At 48.3% G+C, this 27,283-nt stretch overlaps 2 protein-coding genes across 10 annotated transcripts in view; one reads left to right on the forward strand and one right to left on the reverse strand.

Annotated features, from left to right (window-relative positions):
- Nucleotides 1-3,127: 3,127 nt before the first annotated feature.
- MCM4 (minichromosome maintenance complex component 4) lies at nucleotides 3,128-15,409 on the reverse strand. 2 transcript variants are annotated; one of them, XM_057532123.1, is made up of 17 exons: nucleotides 15,063-15,408; nucleotides 14,842-14,911; nucleotides 14,628-14,717; nucleotides 14,350-14,513; nucleotides 14,162-14,263; nucleotides 13,257-13,352; nucleotides 13,079-13,174; nucleotides 11,570-11,708; nucleotides 10,100-10,320; nucleotides 8,459-8,579; nucleotides 7,763-8,022; nucleotides 7,027-7,392; nucleotides 6,443-6,570; nucleotides 5,575-5,782; nucleotides 4,520-4,748; nucleotides 4,003-4,136; nucleotides 3,128-3,391 (listed from the first exon to the last, which is right to left on the reverse strand). In XM_057532123.1, the coding sequence occupies exons 2-17, from the start codon at nucleotides 14,903-14,905 to the stop codon at nucleotides 3,299-3,301; spliced, it is 2,511 nt and encodes an 836-aa protein (XP_057388106.1). In that variant the 5' UTR covers nucleotides 14,906-14,911; nucleotides 15,063-15,408; the 3' UTR covers nucleotides 3,128-3,298. The 2 variants fall into 2 exon arrangements, with proteins under 2 accessions (XP_057388106.1, XP_057388105.1); XM_057532122.1 differs by having other exon boundaries at nucleotides 14,350-14,717; nucleotides 15,063-15,409.
- A 563-nt stretch (nucleotides 15,410-15,972) lies between these two features.
- The window catches only part of PRKDC (protein kinase, DNA-activated, catalytic subunit), a 153,037-nt gene continuing 141,726 nt past the window's right edge, over nucleotides 15,973-27,283 (forward strand). For all 8 annotated transcript variants that reach the window (XM_057532490.1, XM_057532495.1, XM_057532492.1 and 5 more), the window contains exons 1-7: nucleotides 15,973-16,175; nucleotides 18,017-18,093; nucleotides 18,197-18,289; nucleotides 18,591-18,665; nucleotides 19,408-19,516; nucleotides 19,939-20,051; nucleotides 20,143-20,242. In XM_057532490.1, the coding sequence (XP_057388473.1) occupies nucleotides 16,022-16,175; nucleotides 18,017-18,093; nucleotides 18,197-18,289; nucleotides 18,591-18,665; nucleotides 19,408-19,516; nucleotides 19,939-20,051; nucleotides 20,143-20,242 (721 nt within the window). In that variant the 5' untranslated portion in view covers nucleotides 15,973-16,021. The remainder of the gene's footprint in view (nucleotides 16,176-18,016; nucleotides 18,094-18,196; nucleotides 18,290-18,590; nucleotides 18,666-19,407; nucleotides 19,517-19,938; nucleotides 20,052-20,142; nucleotides 20,243-27,283) is intronic.

Below are 27,283 nucleotides of genomic sequence, written 5' to 3' on the forward strand. Positions count from 1 at the left end.
GAACTAGATCCCACATGCATGCCACAACAAAGGAGCCCTTGAGTCGCAACTGAGGAGCCCGCCTGCCACAACTAAGACCCAGTGCAAACAAATAAATAAGTAAATAAATAAATATTTTTTAAAAATGAGGCTTGTGATCCTGAAGCAGAAACATGTATTTTTTTAGTTTTGCTATGAGCAGCATCATTGAGACAATTGATGAAATCTGAATGTCTGTAGATTGGGTAACTATTAATTTTTAAAAAAAATTTGTTTTTCTTTGGCCATGCCACCATGTGGCCTGCGGGATCTTAGTTCCCCAACCAGGGATCAAACCCGTGCCCCCTGCAGTGGAAGCATGATTCTTAACCACTGGACCACCAGGGAAATCCCTTAATTTTTCGATCGTTATGAAATTATTCTGTGGTTATTATATAAAGTAAGGTTACTGGTTTTAGGATATACATGGTTTTTAGGAAGTATTTATAAGTAAAGGGGCATCCTGTCTATAACTTAGTCTCAAATAATTAAAAAAACTTTATAGATAATGGTAAAAGCAGGTTCGAGGAAATGTAACAAAGGAATTTGAGTGAAAGATAAATGGGAATTTTACTAACCTTACAACTTTTTTGTAAGCCTGAAACTTATTTCAAAAAGTTTTAAAAATTAAATTGCAGAGGCATTTTAAGAAATGACCTCAAATTTAATAAGTAACAGCACTTTCTTAAACTAAACATTTCCTAACCTTGTGCTAAGAGTGAGTCATTACCTTCTGGGTTTCTTCATTCTTGCTGATGTTTGATTCCTCGGGTGGAGTTGGTTATATTTATGATGGATACTGGGAGTACAATGGCTTGTGTATGTGTATAAATCAAGTAAGGCTGTTCCAACTAGCAAGTCTGGGTATCTTTCAGGGTCAAAATTGGAGGGAAAACTTCAAATGCAATTACATTATACTGTAACATTTAAAACATATATTTGTAGGAATTGAGCTGAATTGTATTATCCTCATAAGAAAAACCTACATTCTACTTATTTTGTTCACAGGAACGTGGTCGGGCACGGACCACGTGCCAGTCGTAAGCACTGAAGATTGGGAGGAAGACGAGCCAGGATCTGGCCTGGGCAGCCCACATCTGTGCCAACAAACCACCTTCTACAAACGGGAAGGTGCCGTCTGTCCTGCCCCGATACTCCTGAGGGTGAGTGCAGGATACTCCTGAGGGTGAGTGCGGAGGCCCAGCCTCCAGGGGCAGCTCTCGGAACTGGGGTGAAGGCAGAGCTCTCCCCTGAGTCACCCTCTTCCTCTTCTGCTCCACTGCCTACAAACACCCAACAGGCACCGTCGGCTCTGCCCTGACAGGATGAGCCCCTCCTGGCTCTCGGAGACCCCCAGACCACGGCGCAATTACACGAGTGACCGGAAATGCGCCCAATTGAATAAATTTAGATCCACCATAACGGAAGCCTCATTATGTTCATTCGACTCAAATTCCCTTAAAATCAAACTTTATTTGCAGCCGTAAGCTCCATGTTGGTACTGAATTACAAGGTTTAGAAAAATATCACTACTGTGTTACCGCAGGGGGAAAGCATCTGAATCAACAGATAGGGGCGCCCCAGAAGGTTCGAGGACTGAGCACACTTGCCACCTAACTTCCTATGTTCTAGCCATGACTGCAGGTGGAGGGTTCAAGTTTGGTGAAAGCCCGTCTTCATTTCCTGTATCACTCGTCTATGATCTACAGAACTGTGTAAAGGAAGCAGCTCCAGAACCTGATGGCAGCAATGCTGTTTGTTTTGGGTGTTTTTAGTATTTATTGATTTTGGCCGCGCCAGGTCTTAGTTGCGACACGCGGGATCTTCGTTTGCTGTGTGGGAATCTTCAGTTGCAGCATGCACGTGGGATCCAACTCCCCAACCAGGGATCGAACCCGGGCCCCCTGCATTGGGAACCTGGGAGTCCTAGCCACTGGACCACCTGGGAAGTCTGCAGCAGTGCTCTTTCACTTAGCTTGCAATTGTGCAAGAAGGCACTCTTGTTGTGACCTTACTCGGAACGCAGTTCAGGGGGAAGGCCAGCTCTCGCCGTGGCCCCGGGACATCTCCCAGTTGGCTCAGGGAACTGGGCCTTACGACGCCCTGCACACTGTGGGCCCTGGTGTGGTGTGTGCTGTCCACAGCTCGTCAGCGGCCCGAGAACCGGCCACCTTGAGCAACTCGGGCTGGGAACCGCTCCGCGTGTGGCCTCAGACTCCCCTCCCCAACGGTCTCCCTTCTCTGCCCAATTCTGGAAGCGTGAGCAGCGTCCAAACACACCGGACAGAGTTCTACTCAGAAGATTCAGCGGTTTTCATTTCAGACTCGTCTCTCGCACCCTCTGGTGATGCCCCAGCCTGACTGCCGCCAAGGCACCGTGACCCCCAGGACAGAATGGGGACCGCCGGAGCTGCTCAGATGACCTCTGAATCCCATGCCCACATTAGCATTTTAAGGCTGTTCAAACACTCAGTTAGATCTATCACTTTCTATGAATGCTTTACTAATGAATGTTGATTCTAAAAAAGGCCAAACTCATGGTGACTTGAATGTTCCAGGGATTACTTGTTACCATAGTATCTCCACCTGAGATTTCAGCTTATGGTGGTTTTATGAGAATGACTGCTAGAATTGAAATAACTTTTGAATGAATAAGATGAAACGTATTATATCTTAGTGAGTTTATGACTTACACAAAGTACTTACCGTCATGAATTTCCATGAAACCAGTATTATTAAAGCTTTTTTCTTAATGAAAAATAATGCCTGATAACCAAGTATTACTTATTCTATCATTTATTGAGGAAAAAGTTTTACATATTAGGGTGAAGCAGTAGAAAGCAGTGACACGGAACCCCACCATTTGCAGCCTCATGCAGCCAAGAGAACAAACCTTGAGGACTCAGCGGGGACAGCCCTGGCCGTGCACCTCCCCACAGGAGGGACGGGAACACCCGAGCATCTCCAACGGCCACGACAAAGTCCAGCACAAAACCATGACCCAGACCGCTGTCTCCAGAGAAGATCGCACCCTGCTGTCTGTGCCTACACACAGCTCAGACCTGGTGCTAAAGAAACGGCACTTCAAGAAAACAGTCGTACTATATCATGCTCGTAAACTGGCACAGTGCTCTTTACTTAAAATGTTAAAAAGATGAACACACACGCTTCCCTAGGAAAACTGAACCCAGGTTAGAAAATTTTTATGCAGCCAAGTAATAACTTTGAGGCTGTTTCTCCCGCCGGCGGCAGGGCGGTGACCAGCGCTGCTCGTGGGGCTTCAGAGCAGGCGCACCGTCTTCCCAGTTACCGTCAAGAAGTCGTCATCCGCCAGGGCACGCAGCGCTTCTTCAAACATATCCTTGGTAATTGCCTTTGGGGAAGAGAAGAGAGAAAGAACTTTACACGTGGAGCTGCGCTCCCCACTTAGAGACACAATGATTTCCAAGCTAAAGAACCACCGGAGTCTCCTTCCTTCCTGGTGGCTGTACACACGTCTTAACGCTCTGTCTCGGGAGCGGCAAACGTTTCCTGCCGCGGGCCAGGAGGGGAGGGCGTTAGGGAAGCAGGCAGGGCTGGACCCGACCAGCAGAGCTCTTGCCGTGAACTCAGCTTTCCTTGTAACAGCAAGAGACTGCAAACGCTTTAAGTGCCCACCAAATGGTTGAGTCAATGACGGGGGAGGCACGAGATAAAGTGAGTAAGTCACGAAGTGGACTCTGCGTCCCAGATGAAGCTAAGAGTACTGACACGGCTCAAAACCACGCATCCACATCCGCACGGAAACCTGAAAGCCCAGCGGACTTCTCATCGCGATCACTCCCTGATGGTGGGTGGTGATCTCACTTCTCTTCCTTATCTGTAACTACTTAAACAATTTATCACTTAAACTACAAATGAAGGAAAAAAATTAGAAAAACACTTTAAAGCAGCATCAAGGGAAAAGAACACTCTATTAAACAAAATATACACATAAACACTTACTATATCAGACTGTCCCCGAATATCTTCAAAAAGTTGCTGGTATTTCAGGGCTGGCGTTTTGCCCTTGGATAAAATAAGCTTTTTCAAAGCTTCAGCTAACTCTTCTTTCCGTTTACGAGAGGTGGCACTCATTCCTGATTTAAAAGAAATTAGTGAAGACGTTTCTGCTCTAATGAAGCAAAAGTGTTTCAAACTTCCATTAATATTTCTTTAGTCATAAATCAACTATACTCTTTAAAAAAAAAAACCGTTTAGTCATGTCACCACATAAGGTTAGGGGACAGTCGGAGCAAGTTCTGAACGCTGTTCCCAGTTTCAGAAGAGCTTATTTATAGCTGCTGCTTTCCATGGAGACAGTCCAGGCAATGCGCACAGACGCGGAGCCGCCCTCACTGGGGCAGAACCGCTCCTCCGGGGGCGCGGTGCCCGGAGGGCGGGCAGGGCAGACCCCGGCCGTGCGCGCCCGCGCCCACCGCCTCAGCACCCCGCCGCGCTCGGAGGGCCCGCGCGGCCCCACCTGTGGTGAGGATGGAGATGTCCACGATGCCCGTCCGCGGGTCGGTCGCCGACTGCTTCAGGGCCTCTCGGTGCAGGCGCTTGGCCTCCTCCACGTCGATCGCCTCCACCTTGTTGGAAAAGCGCACCTTAGCGTGGGCTTCGGCCAAGCGGGTCAGCGATTCCAGCTGTCGGGGGTACGCGGACACCATCCCTCGGCTGCTGCCGACCTTCCTCATGTCCACGTAAGCCTGGCGAGACAGGGGACACGCCGACTCCTCACACAATGACCTCAGGGTCGCGCCTGGACTCTGGCCAGTCGGGCTCCCGTTAAATAACCCCCTGGGCAGGCAGGTCCTGAGGGGAGCGAGAGCCGGTCCAGCCGTGGGCCTCGACCCTCATCCGGGGGAGGCACGGGTGCAGCTTTAGGAGGGGACCGGGCAGCAAGGGTGTGCGAAGCCCGGCACCCAGAGGACGCGGTGTTGGGAAGGGCAGCTGAGGACTCTGGTCTGTTTGTTTACACCCCTGCGAGGAGCAGGCCAAGGATTAGTGGGGCAACACGCAAGAGGTAAATTGTCTAAACCCATACACGGATGACGTAATTCCTTCAAGATGACAGAGACGGAAAACCGCGTTATCACTTGTAACTTTCACTTGAGCATCTTCAGGGCTTTGTCAGGATGTAAAGCCCATCAAAGCACCAGGAACCTTCTTAGTGTTACAATGTCTGCTGAGTATGTGTCATCATGCACTGCTGCCCACTTAAAAGGTACTGAGAAGTGAACATAAAATACTTATTTTTTTAGAAACGAGCAAATGCAGCCCAGAGACCAGAATTACAAAGTCACTAAATAGCATCACCTATATTTCAACTCAGGTATCCTGGTCTTAAATACACTGTGCTTACAAGTACTTAAATATAAAAAGAGCGTGCACAATGTGTAGAAATGAATCCCTTTCCCCTTTCTACATCTGGAAAACTCGATTTTGCAACACCGGAGGGAAAACAGTTGTAGAAGTTTTAGAGGCTGTTTCAGAGGCTGAGCAGCACCCAGCTGTGCTTTCGGCCGCAGGTACCTCGATGAGCGCCTGGCTGGCGTCCTGGCTCAGCCGCGGCAGGACGGCGCTGTGCGCATAGGCGATGTAGTCCTTGAGCACCGCCATGTCCAGGACCTCCTCCTGTGCCTGCTCCTCGCTCTGGTAGTACAGGGACACCAGGTGGTGAGCCAGACGCCGGTCGTACGCTTCGTCCTGAGGGTCCAGCATGAGGAAGATCAAGTCAAACCTGAGGAAACATCATAAACAGTTTTCCCAGCTGGGACACCCACGTACCTGTGAGTGGACCCCTGGGCCTCCGGTTCCCCTGCCCCGGCCCCGCAGGCCGCTTCTGCCCGGGAATACCGGGCACTGAAAGCTGAGCCAGAAGCAAGATGCTCCCAAGGGGAACGCTGCTGTAATTCTGAAGACTGGGAGATGTGAACAAAGATACATTCAACTCTTCTGGGGAGAAGGAACTATCTGTTAGAACAGTCACGTAATCGAAGTCTAAACATACCTATCTTTGAGAAGAAGTATGGACTACCTGACCCCCCTTCCACAAGTTTAATTTTCAGACCCTTATCTACTGTGTAAAACCGCTCTCTGCACTTCGTTGATTCTCTACAGCGGCTTTAAGACCGAGAGCAGTGAGAGGCGGGTTTCTGAAAGGATGAAGGTGAAAGGCCCTAATTGCTCCAAAAAACGAGTACGCATCAAGGTGAGCAGAAAAACACACCGTCCTTGCCTGGAAAACTCGTGACCAAGCAGATGTGCAGACTTTGCGTTGGCCTGAAGAGTTTACAACGTTAGCTGGGTTCTGCCTTGCATTTCCTTCTCAAGCTCACCCTGAACATTCCACAGATGAGCAAAGTGAGACCATCTATTCTATGAAAACGTGTTTTCGTACCTTGACAACAGTGTGTGGGGCAGCTGGATATTCTCAATGGTGGTTTTTTTCGGATTCCACTGAGACTCAACAGGGTTTGCGGCTGCCAGGATGGAGGTGCGGGCGTTGAGCTGACAAATAATCCCAGCCTGGCGGAGGGACAGTGTGGTTAGAAACCTCGCCCCGAGGCCAGCGGGACCTGTGAGCCACCTCCGCCCGCGTGCCCTCTGCCAGGGATCCGCCGTCACCACGAGCCACGTCACCCGGCACAGGTGACTTCTGCACAGGCGTCCCACTGGGGACAGCCCTGAGCGCTGAGTGAGGCCAAGGACCGAGCTGTAGATGAACGTTTGCTGCGACTGCGTCTTTTTCAGTAACCAAACCCCGTGCATTAGGACAAGGTCAAGTTCTACGAGTGCCACACATCAGGGGGTTAGGACAGCGCAGAGGAGGAACGAGGATCCTGTGGAAAATACTCAGATCGAGCTGGGACCTAACGGGAGAAGTGTCGGCCAGTCTCCCAAGCTGCAGGTTCCACAGACGCTGAGCTTCAAGCCCCCCGAAACCCCAACCGTGTCCACGCCGGGACAGAACGGGCGACTGACCTTGGCGATGGAGAGCGTCTGCTGCTCCATGACCTCGTGCAGGACGGAGCGTGTGCTCTCGTTCATCTTGTCGAACTCATCGATGCAGCAGATGCCGTTGTCACTCAGCACCAGGGCGCCCGTCTGCAGCACGAGCTGCCGCGTCTCAGGGTCCTTCATGACGTAGGCGGTGAGGCCCACGGCGCTGGAGCCCTTCCCGGACGTGTACTGGCCCCGGGGGACCAGGTTGTACACGTACTGCAGCAGCTGCGACTTGCTGGTCCCTGGGTCCCCGCAAAGCAGGATGTTGATCTCGGCGCGGAACTTGCCTCTTCCTGTGTGGCTGAAATCCTTTCTCGTCCCGCCAAAGAGCTGAAGCAGGATTCCCTGGACGGGCGGACAGACAGACAGGTCTCAGTGCTCACTTGCCGCTGGCAGCTGAGACGCAGTCAGATGGACAAAGGGCGACAGTGAAGAGATCAGAGGACGACAGTGAAGAGATCAGAGGACGGGAGGGGCTGCGAGTCAGCCCTGGGGCACGGATGCCACAGGGGGCCCGGACCCCACCCACCCCAGGCGGCTTCTGTGCCTGGAAACGAGACGAGGATGCGGCCCATTCCCATCACCAACAGCCAAGGCAGGCGGCGGGCCCTGCTCCGCCCAACGGGCCGAGGCTCAGCCTTTCCGGGGTGTCCACACTGTCCGACCCGAGCGCTCTCAAGCCCAGCTGCAAGTGAGAAGCCCATCAGCCGGTTACCTTCTTTATATCTTCATGCTCATAAATGCTCGGAGCCAAGGCGGAAGCGAGTCTCTCATAAATGTCTGGTTTTCTGGAAAGCTCCTTAAGCAATTCCACACGCTTCTCTGAAAAAAGTTTCTGCTCTGCTTCTTCGTCGAGGCCGTGCAGACGCTTCGAGTCGGTTTTCCGATAGTGAATGACGTCGATGTGGGTTTTGTAGACAGACTTCACGTTGCTCACTCTGGGATTGACGCGAATGGGGACCGCTCGGTAGATGCCTGAGGGCACAAAGGACACACTCTCACCTGCCCGACCTCGGCCTCGAGCATGGGGGGAACAGGGCTCTGGGGGGCTCCGAGCAGAGCCAGCGAGGTTGACCTGGGACCACCGCCTCCACACGCCACCTGCTCGCCTCTGTGTTTGATGCATCGCAGTTTGAAACAGAAGTTTCATTTCTCTTAAACCAAATGTAAGGAATTATCAATAACTACCTGAAAGAAAATACCTAAATCCCGTACCAAAAACCTAGAAAGAAAGGAAACCCGAAGAGCTCAAATACTGAAGGTCGCTCGCAAGTTGTTTCAGACAATAACAGGGAGACAGCCTACCGTCTGGGCAGGGGCCGTGTCGGAGGTCAAAGGCAGGCGCTGGAAGCAGCCGCCCCAGGCCAGGCACCCCCGACCAGGTCACAGGGCTGACTCTGGAGGCCCTCACCTGTGACGTGCACTCTGTCCCCAGGCTGGACCTTGTCCACGAGGTCATTGTGGGCGGCGAGGACGACCGTGTGCGGCGTCTGCCCCGCGGGCATGTCTTCGGGGGACTCCTGGAGCTTGATCTGAGGGGGCGGGGAGCAGGAGCCTCAGGACAGGCCCAGAGCCCTCCCCACCCAGCCGCTCGACAGCAGCGCCTCTGCTGCCCCGGGACCTCGCTGCGTCCACCTCTGGAAACCCAGTCTGATGCGCATTCTGAGGCGGTTGTTTGTTTAGGGGCTACCCCTTTGGGGGCGGGGAGGCCAGGGCTCTTCTTCCCCGTCTTAAGGCTGTGGCAGGCGCGTCTGCATCAGCGTCGGCCTGCGTTTCTAGTTCCTTCTGGACGCTGCTCCCAGTGTGCTTCTGGGAGAAGCACCCCCCCCTTCAGGTCACCGTGCCTCCCAAACTCTTGCCTGTCCTCCAGGTGACATCGACTCACCCACAGCACCTGCCGAGCAGCTGCCAGACTCCGTCCCGGGTGTTGGGGACTCTGCCCCACAGCGGAGGGACACACACAGTCCTGGCAGCACCAGGCGCGGCGGGAGAAGACAGGAGGGCGCACGGGGCGGGGGTGGAGGCTGTGCGTCCCACCATCAAGGGCAGGGAAGGCCCTTCTCAAACCAGGTGACCGCCGGGCAGAGGAGAGGCTGTCAGGGAGGGGCCCCGTGTTCTCAGCGACAGGACAGCAAGCGCAAGGGCCCCGAGGCAGCCTGTGCTCGGGAGGAGCCGGGAGGACGGCAGCGAGTCCGCGGGCAGAACCTCGGGAGCGCCCAGGCCCAGGAATCGGTGCCCACGTGAGGTGAAAGCTACCCACCTCGATGACCCTTCCATCAGCAAGAAAGTGGATGCTTTTCACACTCGTTAGTGTTCTCCTAGTAACTCCCAATAAGGGAAACTATCTCTCGTCCTATACTTTGAACTCATTCTCTCCACTTAAAGTTAAGATTGCTTAAACATTATAACAAATCAAAAAAATCTTCACTCCTTATGCATACTTTACACCATCACAATCACAGTAAATAAATGGTTTTCTGCCTTTCTCTGGAATTTTAATCTGCATCTTAAAATTTTTCATGAATAAAGAGCTACACGGTTAAACTCCCTAGGCAATACAGTTTGTGAGAAAAACTTTGGAAAAACTTCTCAGCCCATTCTTTACCAGCGGTAGAATTGCCAAATGACAGAATTTAATCAAACGGTGTTTACTGTTCTTAATGTTGTATACGCTCTTATATCCTACAATCTTAAGTATTTCCCATAGAAGCATCTCGTGTTAAATTTGACTTAATAAATCACCAGTGACGCTGAACTTAAGATATTCAGTTGGAGAACGCACTCCTCCCCTATGACAAGAGTGTGGAACACAGCGCACGGGTGCCCGCGGGCAGTACAGCAGTGCTGCGGCCCAGGGCTGGGGCCTCAGGCACTCCGAGGGCTCAGCTTCGCCCTCTAACACACCTGCTCTCCGAGGAGGAATGAAGCTGCTCAACCGACCAGGAAGCCTGGTTTCAGGGCTGCACGAGTGGACAAGTTACACTTGGCTTTTGGGGACCCGGCTGGGGCAGAATGAGGACAGGGCACGTGGAGGGGGGCAGGGGCCACGCACCATTTGCTTGTCGGAGAAGACGGAGCGGTTGTGGATGAGCGCCATGCTGTGGCTGGTGTGGCAGTGCTCGCACACGCAGGGTTCGGCGATGCGACCGCGGTCTATCTCCACCCGGGCCGTGTGGGCGCACACCTGGCACTGGAAGAAGGCCTCCTGCATCTCCGGAATCAGCTGGGACGTCCTGATCACCATGCCGCTGATGGCGATGAGCTGGTCGATGTCTGCAAGGCGGGGAGAGGGCGGCTCGTCCCGGCTGGGCGTGGGCCTCCCCAAGCTGGACGCCAGCTGGGGCGGGTCTGGCTCTGCTGTCCAGCTGGGAGAACCTCACCGCAGGAATGGAGGTGCTGGGATGGCAGGGTCAGGGGGAGACGCTCCGGCCAGAGCACGAACGTCTCACTGGGTACCCTCAGCTCTGACCTGAGATGCCCCTCCTGCGTCCAGTCTGCTCCCTCCCAACCCCTTAGGTCTACTGACCCTTGCTGAGCTAGGCCGACCCGAGGCTGCCTGGGGACGACCGGACCTGTGAAGTGGCTGTCACAGCCCACGCACTCGTGATAATCTTCTCCATAGTCAGGCCCACTATACGTGGAGGGTTCAGAGACTTACCTGTCCCACTAGTAACTGTGGCCCTGATATAGCATTCCCCCAAATAAATAACATAATAGAATGTTTCAGGTCTGCTTTCCAAATCTTTCACCACAGAGTCCTCCCACTGGGGCCCAGCGTGCTCCGTCTCTCCCTGGGCTGAGACACTACTGCTCTGTTCTTCTGCCTCTTCTCTTACTTTCCAAACTAGATTTCCTCCTTATGCTTCAGTGCAGGGATCATATTTTATATTTGTCTTCTACTTTGATTCTGAGAGAGTGCCTTCTTAGTAAAATAACTGTAAAACTATCATAATTGGATAAGTTCATCTTAAGATAGAAAAGTATCAAGAGTTACAGCATCTTTTATGTAATTTCAGTTTAGTTAAAAAAGGTATGGTGGGGCTTCCCTGGTGGCACAGTGGTTGGGAGTCTGCCTGCCGGTGCAGGAGACACAGGTTCGAGCCCTGGTCTGGGAGGATCCCACATGCTGCGGAACGGCTAGGCCCGTGAGCCACAACTACTGAGCCTGCGTGTCTGGAGCCTGTGCTCCGCAGCAAGAGAGGCCGCGATGGTGAGAGGCCCGTGCACCGCGATGAAGAGTGGCCCCCGCTCGCCGCAACTAGAGAAAGCCCTCGCACAGAAACAAAGACCCAACACAGCCATTAAAAAAAAAAAAAAAAAAAAGGCATGGTGGACCCATAAGCATACGGGCTAACTGAACCTGCAACTGGTTTCTGTCAACTCCCAGTCTGCCACCGTCACTGTCACCAATTCCTTTAAAGTTCCTTGATGAAGTGACTTTCACATAATGTACTTTCTTGCTATTAAAAATATTACCTTCTGTATGTCAACTATATCTCGGTAAAGTGGAAAAAAATATTACCTTCTGGATTCAGGTTCCTCATATTCTTAGTCTTCAACGCGTTGAACGGTCTTACTTGAATCTGATGTTCTAAGATTGAGTCAGGATAGCGGTCAAAGAAGATCTCATTGACAGCCATGTCGAACGTTGGGATAACTTCCTTTAAAAACAAGTATAACGGTGCCAAGCTGTGTTTGTATTTTTATCTTAGGGTTAAATTTAATAAAGCAATTCATGTTAGCAAGGCATAAAAACAAAAAGAATATAACATAATCCAAAAACATTACCCTATAAAATCACACATGCTATTTGTACACCCTTGGGCACACTGAAATCTCTCACCTCTGCATCTTCTCACTAGAGTTAAATGAGATGAGACATGGACTTCCCTGGTGGCGCAGTGGTTAAGAATCCCCCTGCCAATGCAGGGGACATGGGTTCGAGCCCTGGTCCGGGAAGATCCCACGTGCCGCGGAGCAACTAAGCCCGTGCGCCACAACTACTGAGCCTGCGCTCCAAAGCCCGTGAGCCACAACTACTGAAGCCCACGTGCCTAGAGCCCACGCTCCACAGCAAGAGGAGCCACCGCAGTGAGAAGCCTGTGTACCGCAACCAAGAGTAGCCCCCACTCTCCGCAACTAGAGAAAAAGCCCACGCATAGCAACGAAGACCCAATGCAGCCAAAAATAAATATATCAATTTTTAAAAAAATGAGATAAGACATATAATCGTGCCTTCAGGATGTGCTGGCATAATTGTAGGCTTTTAATTGGCAACAGAAGCTCATACTTTCATGTCTTACTTTTCTTCCATAACAGAATGATACCAAAATGGGTTAAAATCATAATTATTCCAATTTCTTAACAGCTGTTCCTCATTTTGCAGATAAGGAAACAGCCTCTGGGAAGCTGAGAAACTGGACCAAGGTTACACAGCTATTAAGCAGCAAAATCAAGATTTAAAACCAAGTCTGCCTGCCTCCAAAGCCTAAAGCTAGAATCAATGTAGCTGATGCTTTGTTGATAAAGCCTGACCTTAAGCCCAGAGAAGACTGCAGTATGGTTAACACAGCCTGTTAGAGAAGGCAGGTGTGTGTAAGTGTTTTCGTTTAATATGTTTTAAGTCATCAAACCCAACAAGCTGTCAATCATGTGTCACCACTGTTTTATGTACTAAGAAACGCTGCCAACCAAAAAATGACATGCCGTCAACAATAACACACACCCCAATTTCTAATGTTAACATGTGGAAAAGTGTTTATCTTAAAGAAAACAGAACATGGTTTTAAGAGGTTTTGGGGGACTTCCCTGGCGGTCCAGTGGTCAGGACTCCTCGCTTCCACTGCAGAGGGCATGGGTTCGATCCTTGGTTGGGGAACTAAGATCCCACATGCCATGTGGCAACCCCCCGCCCCCCAAAAGGTGCTTTGGAGGCATATTCTCTGTTACTAAGGAAACCCCACTGTCCGGAAACCCTGCAGATGCTCTAGATGTTTACTGCAGTCCCCCAAGTTCAAGGGCAAATTCTTACCTGTGGGTAGCAAATGAGCTGTCTGTATAGATTTGTGTCGAATGATCTTATGTGTTCACAGTTTACGTTTAAAAACGGCTCTCCAATAACGTTAATCTACAGGGCAGAACAAACAGGTTATATCCTGCTAACCGTTTCAACCCCTAGTTTGAGTTTTCAGGTTAGCGTATTTCATTACCTCCCCAAGTCGCTGCATGTACAGAGGCTCAGTAACGTCTGTGCCAACGCTTTCTTCTTCTCTAGCCAGAGGATCGATGAAACGCTGAAGAAATCTCTTAGCGTGGGGAGAGAAACAGTAAGCTTAATGCAGTTAGGAACCAGCAACTGCTCAAAATAAAAAAGTTATGAACGCTGGGGGCCACATATCTTTTCAAGTTAGCTAAGATCTGGAAACAGCCCAAGTGCCCATTTATAGACAATTGGCTTAAGAACGTGTGATACATACAGATTTATATATGTATACACATAATGGAATATTACTCAGCCATAAAAAAAGAATGAAATTTGCCATCTGCAGCAATATGAGTGCACCTAGACAATATTATACTTAGTGACATAAGTCAGATGAAGACAAATACTATGCATCATTTACGCGTGGAATCTAAAAAGTAACACAAATGAATCCATATACAAAACAGACTCGCAGACACAGGAAACTTATGGTTACCAAAGAGCAGGGGGAGGGAGGGAGAGATCAATTAGAAGTATGGGATTAACAGACTCAAACTATCAGCCATAAAGTAGAAAACAAGAATTTACTGTACAGCACGAGGAATTACATTCAACATCTTATAATAACCTATAATGGAACATAATCAGAAAGAGAAGTATAACCGAATCACTTTGCTGTACACCTGAAACTACCACATTACTGTAAATCAACTATACTTCAAAATAAGGAAACTAGAAATGGTGTCAGAATTTGGAGACAAGCATAGGTGTTTTTCTTTTTCCTAAAAACTGAAAAAGACACCACCAATTCTGAGCCATGTGAAGATCTGCTGCTAAATACCGGGGCTACGTGGATGGAGGTGACACGTACTTTCCCCCACATCTCCGGAGCCCCGAGGAATGACACCTCACCTGAAAGTTTTCTTTGCACGTTGCCACGTTTACATCTGTTCCCCAAATCACGAGTTTTTGGCCCAAAGACTGCTCGCTCGCCACTATATCCTCTGCGGCCGGCTGCACAGGAAAGGCGACGGGAGCAGGTTCGCGGGGGACGGCCCACCTCGCGCGGCCCACCGCGCCCCGGGCGGCCCCGCACTCACCCCGTCCGAGTGCAGGTCCACCTGCAGCCCTTTCCGCGCCGAGCCCAAGTCGGGCCTCTGCCGCACAGGCGTGCCGCGCACGCCGCTCCTCGGGGTGCCCTCCACCCGCGAGCTGGGGGTGCCATAGGTCAGCGGCGAGCTCACGTCCAGGTCCAGGGGGGCCGCTGGGGAGCGCGTCCACGGGGGTGAGCGCGGCGAGGACCCCTGCGGGGCGTCCGCTCCCCCCGCCCGGCCCCCCCCGGCCCCTCCGGCCCCCGATGCCCGAGCGGGCAGCGCACCTGCGGGCGGCGCGCGGGGCGGGCTGCGGGGCTCGGCGCCGGGCGACGCGGGCAGCGGCCGCGGCTCTCCCGACGACAGCGGGTCCTGGCCTGTGGGGGAACGGGCACGGCGGCGTCGGCGAGGGCAGCGCTGGGGCCGAACGGGGCTGACACGGCACCGCCCGCCCTGCCTCCCCGAAGACCCCGCGGGGCACGGCCGCACGCGGACACTCACGTGGCTGAGCGGGGGCGGCCCGCCGGGAGCCGCGGCGGCTCGGGGTGGACACCGGAGACGACATGGCGGGCTGCGCGACAGGGACGCAGGCTCGCGGGGACGCTCCCTGAAGACCCCCCGCCCCTTTCCCCTCGCTCCGGCCCCCCGCCCCTCGGCCCTCCCCTCAGCACCGCCGACCCCGGTAGACCCCCGCCTTCCGCGCCGGCCGGACCCAGCCCCACCTAAGGGTCGCGCTCCCGCTCCGCTTCAGCAGGGGCCAGGTTTCCCGCCGGCGGCACCGTTGTCTCCGCCCCCAGCGGCGGCCCACCAATCGCAGCAGCGCCCTCGCGCGGCCCCGCTTCCGGGAGGCACCACTGTGCAGCGGCAGGGGGGACCGGACGGCCGCCCCGCGCCCCGCGGGACACCGACGCACAACTCGATCAGGGCTCCCCCGCTCCGGTGGTCTTGTCCGAAGCCGGAATGCGATTTCGCGGGAAATCTGGGGAGGCCGCCGGACAGCGTTCGGGGACCGGCCACTACAGGGCGTGCCTAAGGAGGAGCCGCTCCTGTGTCCCTCGGGAATGCAAACGACACCCCCCCACCCCGCCCTCCCCGGCCCTCCTTATCAAGGGCTAGCTGTGGCTCCTGACCCGAGCTGTAGCCTGTTTCTTTCTGCCTCGGGCACTCGGTCAACTCCAATTCGCCACCTGTCCTCCGCATCTATTTCCGGAGGTCGAGCGGTTGGACTCCTGATTCTCCCCGAGTTTTGACGTATTGTGCTAAGTGTACTGTGGGCCACACATTCATAAGCCTGCCTCTATCTTAATGCACGTCTAAGCCGTTGATCCTACAGGGAGGGCTCCCTCCGCGATGGTCTTCGACAAGGTTCCAGCGCCCGCGTCCGCTCCCTGAGCACTTCTGCGCCAGCTCCCCCTGTGCGCACGCGCCGAGGACCCCGCTCCCTTCCGCCTGCTAAGGCCCCGCCCCTCTCAGGACCCCGCCCCCTTGCCTCAGGGGCACTTCCGGGCCCCGGACAACTGTGCGCACGCGCCGGAAGCCCCACCCCCCCCCCGCCCCGTTCCCGTAGGCGCTTGCGGGCCCGGGTAGCGTGTGCGCACGCGCCGGAAGCCCCGCCCCGTTCCCGTAGGCGCTTGCGGGCCCGGGTAGCGTGTGCGCACGCGCGGGGCTTTTGCTGGGCGTCATGGCGGACGCGGGGTCTGGCGTGCGGGGTACTCTGCTTCAGTTACAGGAGTCCTTGTCCGCGGCCGACCGCTGCGGAGCGGCGGTGGCCAGTTGTCACCTGCTGCGGGGCCTGGGGCAGGAGTGCGTGCTGAGCTCCGGCCCTGCGCTGCTGGGTGGGTACGGCTCCGGGCTTCCGACAGCCCGTAGCCCGGCAGCCCTTGCGGGTCCGGCGTGGACGCCTCGGGCGGTGCTTCAACGGGCTGGTCGGAATTCGTGATGTGTGTAAAAGTGGTTTGTCAGCTGCCTGTTTTCTTAATGGCAGAGGAAAGGTATTTTAAAACCAAAGGTGGTGAAGATGACCCGAATTTGGTATCATTGCTATCCACGGTGGGGAGGGACGAGAGGAGAGTATTTTCTTCCACCTCAGTGTTGCCTAAACCCACCAGCACCTTTTCCAAACCCCTGTGTTTGCTGTTCCTTCTTTTGAGAAGCAAGCCATGCTGTTCTTTTAATTCTTTAGCTATGCCTGGATGAGAACTTTTCCTTTTGCAGCAGAAGTGCCTCATTTCAGCATTTTTAAATGTGTCATCGCGTGAAAACATCTGTGATATTCCCTTTTTTTAAAAAAAAAGGGGAAAGTGAATCTTTAAAAAAATTTTTTTAAAATTTTGTTTATTTTTGGCTGCATTGGGTTTTCGTTGCTGCGCGCGGGCTTTCTGTAGTTGCAGCGAGCGGGGGCTGCTCTTCCTTGCAGTGCGCGGGCTTCTCACTGCGGTGGCTGCTCTTGTTGTGGAGCACGGGCTCCAGGTGCGCGGGCTCAGTAGTTGTGGCTCGCGGGCTCTAGAGCGCAGGCTCAGTAGTTGTGGCGCACGGGCCGGACCAGGGCTCGAACCCGCGTCGGCAGGCGGATGCTTAATCAGTGCGCCACCAGGGAGTCCCAGTGTTATTCCCTTTTAAAGCCGCAAGTATGCAGACTCTTCATGTTGTGTACGCTTAATTAGAAAGTAGATGAGATTTTCTTCCTAAAAAAGTCATTGTTGAATAAGGTGGAGAAATACTGTAAGAAAAGTCTTGAAGAAGATGCTTTGCAGTGCCTATATATTGTCAGGGGTGTACTAATGGGGAAATTAATGACCAAACAGCAGCAGCATTGTGTAAATGCTTTCTAGTCTGAGTTCTCGGAGTTCTATTGTTTTGTTTAGTAACTTTCCGTAAAGCAGTTCCAGGTTCACTCTGCGTATGCAGGGTGTGTCCTTTCCCTTGAGAGATTATAGGGGAGTGTACTAGTTTTCTGTTGGTGCTAAAACGTACCACTGGCTTGGTGTTTACAACAGCGCAGGTTTGTTAGTCTTATAGTTGTGTGGTTGGAAGCCCAGCATGGGTCTCAGCAAGCTGAAACCAAGGCAGCAGGCAGGGCCACTTTCCTTTTCTGAAGGTTCTGAGGGAGAATTCTTTCCTTTTTCATTCAGGTTCCTTGCAGTTGTAGCACTGAGGTCCCTTTTTCCTTTCTGGCGTTCCTTGCTTCTAGAAGACGCCTGCATTTCTTGGATTACGCTGCCCCCCTCTCCCTTCCTCCATCTTCAAAGCCAGCAGCAGAGGGTCAAGTGACATGCTTGGAATCTGTCCTGCTTTCCTGTCCTCCCTCTCCTTCCTCCCTCTTCCACTTGTGAGGGCCCTTGTGATTGCATTGGGCCCACCTGATGGCCCAGGATGCTCACCAGTTTAAGGTCAGCTGATTAGCAACCTGATTTTCATTTGCCATGTAAAGTTAGCATATTCACAGGTGGGTGTGACACTAGGAATTAGGGTTCTGGCATCTTTGGGGCCATTATTCTGCCTACCTCATTGCTGTGGAACATCTAGAATTTCCCGTTTTCCTTGTCAAAATACGGCAGCCTTAGGCTAGTGTTTTATCACTAAGAGGCTGAATTGAGAAACAAGCAACACCTTTAGGGTGGGTTTATGGAGTACCTTGGCAGCTCACTTATTTGTTTTGTTTGTTTGTTTTTTCCAGCATTACACACTTCCTTAGTTTTTTCCAAAGATTTTGGTTTGCTTGTATTTGTTCGGAAATCACTTAGCGTTGATGAAGTAAGTTGAAGATTTTCATTTTGCTCTTCTAGTATATTCCTTCACGTTGAGGTGACTTTTTTTCTTAGCCGTGTTTCTGTAATGTTTATTTCTTTTGTTATAGTTTCGTGATTGTAGAGAAGAAGCCCTAAAGTTTTTATGTGTTTTCTTAGAGAAAATTGGCCAGAAGATCACACATTATTCTCTCGATATTAAGGTAAGGAGGAAAAAACATACCTCGTTATATACCAACGTCCCTTTTAACTTATGATGTAAGTTAAAGTTCATTTTATTTCTGCCTTTTTTGTTGGGGAGTTTATTTTTGCTTGATTGTGTTAGAAATTAAGTGGATATTTCTAAACATATTTAATGAGCTAAGGCCCTTGTGGAAAACTGTTAAATTGTAATATATCATATACTGGTATCTCTCCTCCCAGGCATAGTTTTAGCTGTTAAGTCTTAGTTATAAGAACTAAGGTCTTATTAATGATTTTGATATGTCTCCTTTTAAAACCTAGAATACTTGTACCAGTGTTTATACAAAAGATAAAGCTGCTAAATGTAAAATTCCAGCCCTAGAACTTCTTATTAAGGTAATTAAAATATTTCTAAGTGCATGTATTTTCTATTAAATATATATCTTGAACTGAAAATTGGAGTTTTGGGTTATGTTTTGGGTGAGAGATGTTGTAGAATCACATTGATGTGTGGAGAAGATGCGTGTTTCCCAACCATCACCCACTAACAACCTTGGTATTTTGCCCTCACACCCTTCTGGGTAGCAAAAGGAGAAGTTCGGTTGTGAGGGGTATGGAGGGAAGGTAGCGCGGAGTGTAAGGAATTGGCTGCCCTCCATTACTCTATTACCTTTACTGTGAAAACCTAGACGCTACTAAGAATTGCCAAAATTCATCTCATTGTGTCTTTGAATGTTTTCCTAAAACCTTACACTGGGATGGGTCTGTGTGTTGTATGTAAGTGGTCATTGGGCTCACTCTCATCTAGGTATCTGTTCAGATGTCTCTCTTTTAGAATTTCTTTGGGTCTTATTGGTCCTTGTCTTAATATGTCTCTGAGAACATGTGTCTAGTCATCATATAGTTTTCTTGGGAAGGTGAAATTAAGTCTACCTCCCCTTCCCCTTTGTAGCCCCTGTTTTTCCACCACCCACCTCAATCCGTCCTCCCAAATAACGTGGCTGGATAAGAGCCCTGAGAGGCAGAGTGAGTGCCCTAGAGACACGTAGGTGTGGAAGTCCGCTGTGTGAGCAGGTGCGGTAGATGGAAGCCTTTTTGCTGCTGTCTCTTTACACTCGGCTACCTTGTGTTCTTTCAGTTACTTCAGACTTTGAGAAGTTCGAGCCTCATGGATGAATTTAGAGTTGGAGAGTTATTTAGCAAGTTCTATGGAGAACTTGCGTTGAAAACAAAAATACCAGATACAGGTGAGCTGTATTTAAATGTTATTTAAAAAAATATTTTAACAAATTAAAAAATCATTAGTGTAAAACTTAGGTTTTCTCTGCCAAGGTATTTATATGCTTTACAGATGAATTCTTTTTTGCTGAAAACAAACCAAAATGGAGACAAGAAACAGTGTGTAAAGTCTTCTTATAAAAATTTTAATCTTTACAAAAGATTTCTTTAAATAGAAAACTCACAACGCATGTCAAATGTAATTTAGTTTATAATAATAAATTTGCATAAAACATATCACGGAAGATTCAGTACATAAAACTAGATATTTTGTGTGGCTTATCGTGAAATTATTTTGAACTAAACATCCTTTCATTTTCTTATTTGTGCATTTTTGTTTAATTTATTTAAGTGATCTTAGCCCTAAATTTGTCTAAAATTTATTTTTCAGTTTTAGAAAAGATATATGAGCTCCTAGGAGTATTAGGCGAAGTTCATCCTAGTGAGATGGTAAATAATTCAGATAAACTCTTCCGGGCTTTTCTGGGTGAACTTAAGACCCAGGTATGATAAACTTTATGATCTTCTTTCCTGCTTACATATATCTGGTGAATTTTTCTCTTTTAATGATATCTTGTTAAAACTCTCCTTTCAGATGACATCAACAGTGAGAGAGCCCAAACTTCCGGTTCTGGCAGGGTGTCTGAAGGGACTGGCTTCGCTTCTGTGTAACTTCACTAAATCCATGGAAGAAGGTATCGCTTGATGGCACTTGAGTTTCTTTATTCAAAAACTACTGGTCTAAAATGAATTACTGTGTATTTTTTTTAACTTTTATACCAGTTGTGGATTCACATGCGCCTGGGAGAGACAATAGAGAGATTCCATGTGTCCTTCACCTGGTGTCTCCTGATGACGTCTGTCATAGCTGTAGCACAATAGCACAGCCTGATAAAATCTGTGGACCTTGCTCAGGTTCCACGTGCTTCATGTGCACACATTTGTGTGTTGGGTTTAGTTTTGTGCAGTTTTAGCAGGTGTGGACTTATGTATGCACCATGGCAGCCAGGATACTGAGCAGCCTGTCACCAGGAGGATCCTTCATGCTCCCCTTTTATGGCCACAGCCACCTCCCCTTCCTCCCCCTCCTCCCTTCCTCCCCCTCCCCTCCTCCCGTCCGTCCTTCCCCTTTCCCCCTCCTCTCCCCTCCCACTCCTCCCCCACCCCCTGCTCCCCCTCCTTCCCTGCTCCCCCTCCTTCCTCCCCCTCCCCTCCATCCTCCCCCTCCTTCCTTCCTCCCTCCCCCTCCTCCCCGCTCCCCTCCTCCTCTTCCCCTCCATCCTCCCCCTCCCCTCCTCCTTCCCTCCTCCCTCCTCCCCTCTCAGTGAACACTTGGGTTGCTTCTACTTTTTGACTATTGTGAATAATGCTGCTGGAAAATGGGTGTGCAAATACCTGGAGTACCTGCTTTCATTTTGGGGGTATATCCCCTGAAGTGGGCTTGCTGGACCATGTGGTAGTTCTATATTTAATTTTCTGAGTAATCGCCTTAGTGTTTTCCGCAGGGGCTGCACTAATTTACGTTCCCACCAGCAATGTACAGTTTCTCCGCATCCTCACCAACACTTGTTGTTTTCTGTTGTTTGATTGTAGCCATCGTAGTGGGTGTGAGGTGGTATCTCACTGCATCTCCCTGATGGCTGATGGTGTTGAGTTTTTCCACAAGTGCCTGTTGCACTCCCTCTCTCTTCTTGGGAGAAATGTCTATTCAAGCTCTTTGCCCATTTAAAAAGTCAGATCATTTGACTTTTTGTTACTGAGTTGTAGGGGTTATTTGTATATTCTGTGTATCAGTTCCTTATCAGATACATGATTTGCAGATATTTCCTCCTAGTCCATGGATTGCCTTTTCACTCTGTTGATTGTGCCACTTGATGTGCGAAAGTTGTTCATTTTGAAGAAGTCCAGTTTATCGGTTTCTTCTTTGGCCGCCTGGGATTTTGGTGCTATCTCCAGGAGGTCATTGCCAGGTCACGGCATCGTTGTGTGCCTGTGTAGAAAATCGTTCGTGTGCGTCAGTCCTTGGTTCTCTGTTCTGTTGGTCTGTGTGTCTGTTCCCCTGCCAACAGCACACTGTCTTTTTGATGTAACTGTATAGGGAGCCTTAAATGTCGGGTGCCGTTAAGTCCTCGCATTTTATTCTTCCTTTTAAAAATCATTTTGGTATTATAAAGTCTGTGCTTTTCCACATCAGTCTTAGAATAAGTTGGTCTGTGTCTGTGAAAAACCTTACTTGGATTTTGGTGGTCGTTGTGCTAAACCGGTAGATCAGTTTGGGGAGAATTGATATCTTTACCACGTTGAATCTTCCAATCCAGGAACACAGTGTACCTCTTCGCTTATTTAGGTCGTCTTTGATTTCCTTCATTAGCATTTTGTAATTCTTATGCTGGAAATCCTTACCGATTGATTTTAAACTCTGTTTAATACAATTTTCTACGTAGCTGTCAGTAGTGTTCTTATGTAGTATCTCAAAATTAAAAGTTTAGAGGATAATCTAGCTACGACAGCATTATAAGCATTAGGAAATTCATTTCTTTTTACAAGACAAATAAAACTTTTAACCCCGTAAATCCTTCACAAGAAAAAAATCTGTTTGCCCTTCCTTACCGTGTTTTGTTCAGATAATTGCCAAATTTTTCTACCTCCAGCACGTGTTTGCTTTTATTAAATCGAAACTTAAGAAATTGCCAGTATCCAGTGATTTTGGCCTGTGAAAACGGCAGTTTCGGATGTTTCCGCCTAGTGTGCCTATTCACCCCGTCTTTGTTGCCTCTGACCAGGAACACTGGCGCAGCTCCACCTGCTTTCCCTTCCTCGGTCTCCTCTCTCTTTGATCCATGTCTGTGGTCAGCTTCCCACCCTGTCAGGTTCCTGCTCAAAGATCTGTTTTCTGAAGCCTTTATGCTCCCCCTGTGTGGGTCACTTCCTTGGGCTTCTGTAGTCCTCTCTGTGACAGCACTTTCTTTGACGTTTTTTTTTTTTTTTTAAATAAATTTTTTAAACTTTGGGTTTGTTTGTTTGTTTATTTATTTATTTATTTATTTATGGCTGTGTTGGGTCTTCGTTTCTGTGCGAGGGCTTTCTCTAGTTGTGGCAAGCGGGGGCCGCTCTTCATCGCGGTGCGCGGGCCTCTCACTATCGCGGCCTCTCTTGTTGCGGAGCACAGGCTCCAGACGTGCAGGCTCAGTAATTGTGGCGCACGGGCTTAGTTGCTCCGCGGCATGTGGGATCCTCCCGGACCAGGGCTCGAACTCGTGTCCCCTTCATTGGCAGGCAGATTCTCAACCACTGCGCCACCAGGGAAGCCCCTCGGTGACGTATTTTTAATCTACCAGGTTGTATGTTTATTTTGTCACTTGACCTTGGTGGCAGGTAATGTTGCTTATTTCTTTTTGTTCTTGCTTCCTATATTAATTGACGTTTGGCGAACAAGAAAAATAATAGCACTTACTGCTTATTTACTGTGTGCTAAAGATTATTCATATTGCAAGGAAAATTCCTGTAATAACTCACTAAGGTAGGTGATAATATCTTTGTTTCATAGATTAGGAAACTAGAACTAAGTAACTTCTCCAAAGTCACTCAAGTAGCCAGGTGGGCAGAATAATGGCTTCCAAAGACGTCCTCATTCTAATCCCAGCACCTGTGACTTAGGTTATATCACAAAGGGGAGTCAGGTTGCAGGCGGGATTAAGGTTGCTCATCACCTGACTGTGAGATGAGGTTATCCAGGTGGGCCCAGTATGATCACAAAGGTACTTAAACGGGGGTGAGGGAGGCTGCATGGTCCCTGTGACAGGAGAAGCTGGCTTTGAGGATGGAGAAGGAGCCTGGAGCCAAGGAGAGCGAGCAGCCTCTAGAGTCAGGAGAAGGCAGCCCTGAAAGCCTCTAGAAAAGAACACACCCTGATGACACCTTGACTTTATGTTATTTTATTTTTTCCTTTTTTTTTTTTTTTTTTTTCTCTGGCCGTGCCTCACGGCTTGCAGGATCTAAGTTCCCTGACCAGGGATTGAACTCGGGCCCTGGCAGTGAAAGTGCCGAGTCCTAACCACTGAACCGTCAGGGAATTCCCTATTTTATTTTTTTAAATGAAGTATAGTTGCAATACAATATTATGTTAGTTTCAGGCATACAGCATAGTGATCTGACGATGAAATACCTTTGGAAATGATCACCTCGACGAGACTAGTAACCATATGTCACCAAACGAAGTTATTATGATATTATTGATTATATTCCCCATGTTGTGTGTCACATCCTCGTGACTGACCGACTTCACAATGGGAAATTTGTGGCTCTTAATCTCCTTCACCTGTGTCACTCATCCTCCCACCCCCATTCCCTCTGGCAACGTGCAGTTTGCTCTCTGTATCTGTCTGTTTCTGTTTTGTTTATTCATTTGTTTTTTAGATTCCACATATAAGTGAGACAAATACATGGTGTTTGTCTTTCTGTGTGACTTACTTCACTTAGCATAATACTCTCTAGGCCCATCCATGTAGTTGCAGGTGGCAAGACTTCTTTGTTTCTTATGGCTGAATAGTATTCCTACAAATAGGTGTATATACATAAGTATTCACCACATTTTTTTTATCCATTCATTTATCCATGGGCACTTAGACTGCTTCCCTATTTTGCTGTTGTAAATAATGCTGTTTTGAACACTGGAGTGCATATATTTTTTCTAATTAGTATTTTCGTTTTCTTTGGGTAAATACACAGAAGTGAAATTGCTGGATCTTGTGGTGGTTTTTGTTTTGAATTTTTGAATTTTATTTTATTTTTTTATACAGCAGGTTCTTATTAGTTATCTATTTTATACATATTGGTGTATATATGTCAATCCCAATCTCCCAGTTCATCCCACCACCAACCCCCCCCGCCGCTTACCCCCCTTGGTGTCCGTACGTTTGTTCTCTATGTCTTTATCTCTTTCTGCCCTGCAAACCGGTTCATCTGTACCATTTTTCTAGGTTCACATATATGCATTAATATACTATATTTGTTTTTCTGTTTCTGACTTACTTCACTCTGTATGACAGTCTCTAGATCCATCCACGTCTCTACAAATGACCCAAGTTTGTTCCTTTTTATGGCTGAGTAGTATTTCATATATATGTACCACATCTTCTTTATCCATTTGTCTGTAGATGAGCATTTAGGTTGCTTCCATTACCTGGCTATTGTAAGTAGTGCTGCAGTGAACATTGGGGGGCATGTGTCTTTTTGAATTATGGCTTTCTCTGGGTATATGCCCAGTAGTGGGATTGCTGGTTCACATGGTAATTCTGTTTTCAGTTTGTAAGGCATCTCCATACTGTTCTCCATAGTGGCTGTATCAGTTTACATTCCCACCAACAGTGCAAGAGGGCTTCCTTTTCTCCACACCCTCTCCCAGCATTTGTTGTTTGTAGATTTTCTGATGATGCCCATTCTAACTCATGTGAGGTGAAATCTCACTGTAGTTTTGATTTGCATTTCTCTAATAATTAGTGATATTGAGCAGCTTTTCATGTGCCTCTTGGCCATCTGTATGTCTTCTTTGGAGAAATGTTTATTTAGGTCTTCTGCCCATTTTTGGATTGGGTTGTTCATTTTTTTTAATATCGAGCTGCATGAGCTGTTTATATATTTTGGAGATTAATGCTGTTGATTTATCTGTTGATTCGTTTGCTGAGATTTGTCTGTTGATTCGTTTGCAAATATTTTCTCCTGAAGGTTGTCTTTTCATCTTGTTTGTAGTTTCCTTTGCTTTGCAAAAGCTTTTAAGTTTCATTACGCCCCATTTGTTTATTTCTGTTTTTATTTCCATTACTGTAGGAGGTGGATCAAAAAAGATCTTGCTGTGATTTATGTCAAAGAGTGCTCTTCCTATGTTTTTCTCTAAGAGTTTTATACTGTCCGGTTTTATATGTAGGTCTCTAGTCCATTTTGAGTTTATTTGTGTATATGGTGTTAGGGAGTGTTCTAATTTCATTCTTTTACATGTAGCTGTCCAGTTTTCCCAGCACCACTTATTGAAGAGACTGTCTTTTCTCCATTGTATATCCTTGCCTCCTTTGTCATAGATTAGTTGACCATAGGTGTGTGGGTTAATCTCTGGGCTTTCTATCTTGTTCCATTGATCTATGTTTCTGTTTTTGTGCCAGTACCATATTATCTTGATTACTGTAGCTTTGTAGTATAGTCTGAAGTCAGGGAGTCTGATTCCTCCAGCTCCGTTTTTTTCCCTCAAGACTGCTTTGGCTATTCGGGATCTTTTGTGTCTCCATACAAATTTTAAGATTTTTTGTTCTAATTTTGTAAAAAATGCCACTGGTAATTTGATAGGGATTGCATTGAATCTGTAGAATGCTTTGGGTAGTAGTCATTTTCACAGTATTGATTCTTCTAATCCAAGAACATGATATATGTCTCCATCTGTTTGTGTCATCTTTGATTTCTTTCATCAGTGTCTTATAGTTTTCTGAGTACAGGTCTTTTACCTCCTTAGGTAAGTTCATTCCTAGGTATTTTATTCTTTTTGTTGCAATGGTGAATGGTATTGTTTCCTTGATTTCTCTATTTGATCTTTCGTTGTTAGTGTATAGGAATGCAAGAGATTTCTGTGTATTAATTTTGTATCCTGCAACTTTACCAAATTCATTGATTAGTAGTTTTCTGGTGGCATTTTTAGGATTCTCTATGTATAGTATCATGTCATCTGCAAACAGTGACAGTTTTACTTCTTCTTTTCCAATTTGTATTCCTTTTATTTATGTTTTCTTCTGTGATTGCCGTGGCTAGGACTTCCAAAACTGTTGAATAATAGTGGTGAGAGTGGACATCCTTGTCTTGTTCCTGATCTTAGAGGAAATGCTTTCAGTTTTTCACCATTGAGAAAGCTGTTTGCTGTGGGTTTGTCGTATATGGCCTTTATTATGTTGAGGTAGGTTCCCTCTATGCCCACTTTCTGGAGAGTTTTTATCATAAATGGGTGTTGAATTTTGTTACAAGCTTTGTCTGCATCTATTGAGATGATCATTTGGGTTTTATTCTTCAATTTGTTGATATGGTGTATCACATTGATTGATTTGCATATATTGAAGAATCCTTGCATCCCTGGGATAAATCCCACTTGATTGATCATGGTGTATGATCCTTTTAATATGTTGTTGGATTCTGTTTGCTAGTATTTTGTTGAGGATTTTTGCATCTATATTCATCGGTGATATTGGTCTGTAATTTTCTTTTTTTGTAGGATCTTTGTCTGGTTTCGGTAGCAGGGTGATGGTGGCCTCATAGAATGAGTTTGGGAGTGTTCCTCCCTCTGCAGTGTTTTGGAAGAGTTTGAGAAGGATGGGTGTTAGCTCTTCTCTAAATGTTTGATAGAATTCACCTGTGAAGCCATCTGGTCCTGGGCTTTTGTTTGTTGGAAGATTTTTAATCACAGTTTCAGTTTCATTACTTGTGATTGGTCTGTTCTTATTTTCTATTGCTTCTTGGTTCAGTCTTGGAAGGTTATGCCTCTCTAAGAATTTGTCCATTTCTTCCAGGTTGTCCATTTTATTGGCATAGAGTTGCTTGTAGTAGTCTCTTTGTTTTGTATTTCTGCTGTGTCTGTTGTAACTTCTGCTTTTTCATTTCTGATTTTATTGATTTGTGTCTTTTCCCTCTTTTTTTTGATGAGTCTGGCTAAAGGTTTATCAATTTTGTTTATCTTCTCAAAGAACCAGCTTTCAGTTTTCTTG

This window comes from Balaenoptera acutorostrata, chromosome 17 (assembly GCF_949987535.1).
Source record: "Balaenoptera acutorostrata chromosome 17, mBalAcu1.1, whole genome shotgun sequence".
NCBI lineage: Eukaryota > Metazoa > Chordata > Mammalia > Artiodactyla > Balaenopteridae > Balaenoptera > Balaenoptera acutorostrata.

Excerpts from the sequence above, each read along its gene's own strand:
- MCM4 (XM_057532122.1), bottom strand. The coding sequence starts at position 14,905 with ATGTCGTCTCCGGTGTCCACCCCGAGCCGCCGCGGCTCCCGGCGGGCC. Across the intron at positions 6,571-7,026 it reads AGACGCTCTCCATCGCCAAG|GCTGGGATTATTTGTCAGCT; the intron begins GTCAGTCGCCCG and ends TCCCTCCGCCAG. Across the intron at positions 3,392-4,002 it reads TTCGGGGACAGTCTGATATA|GCAATTACCAAGGATATGTT; the intron begins GTAAGTGTTTAT and ends TCTTCCCCAAAG.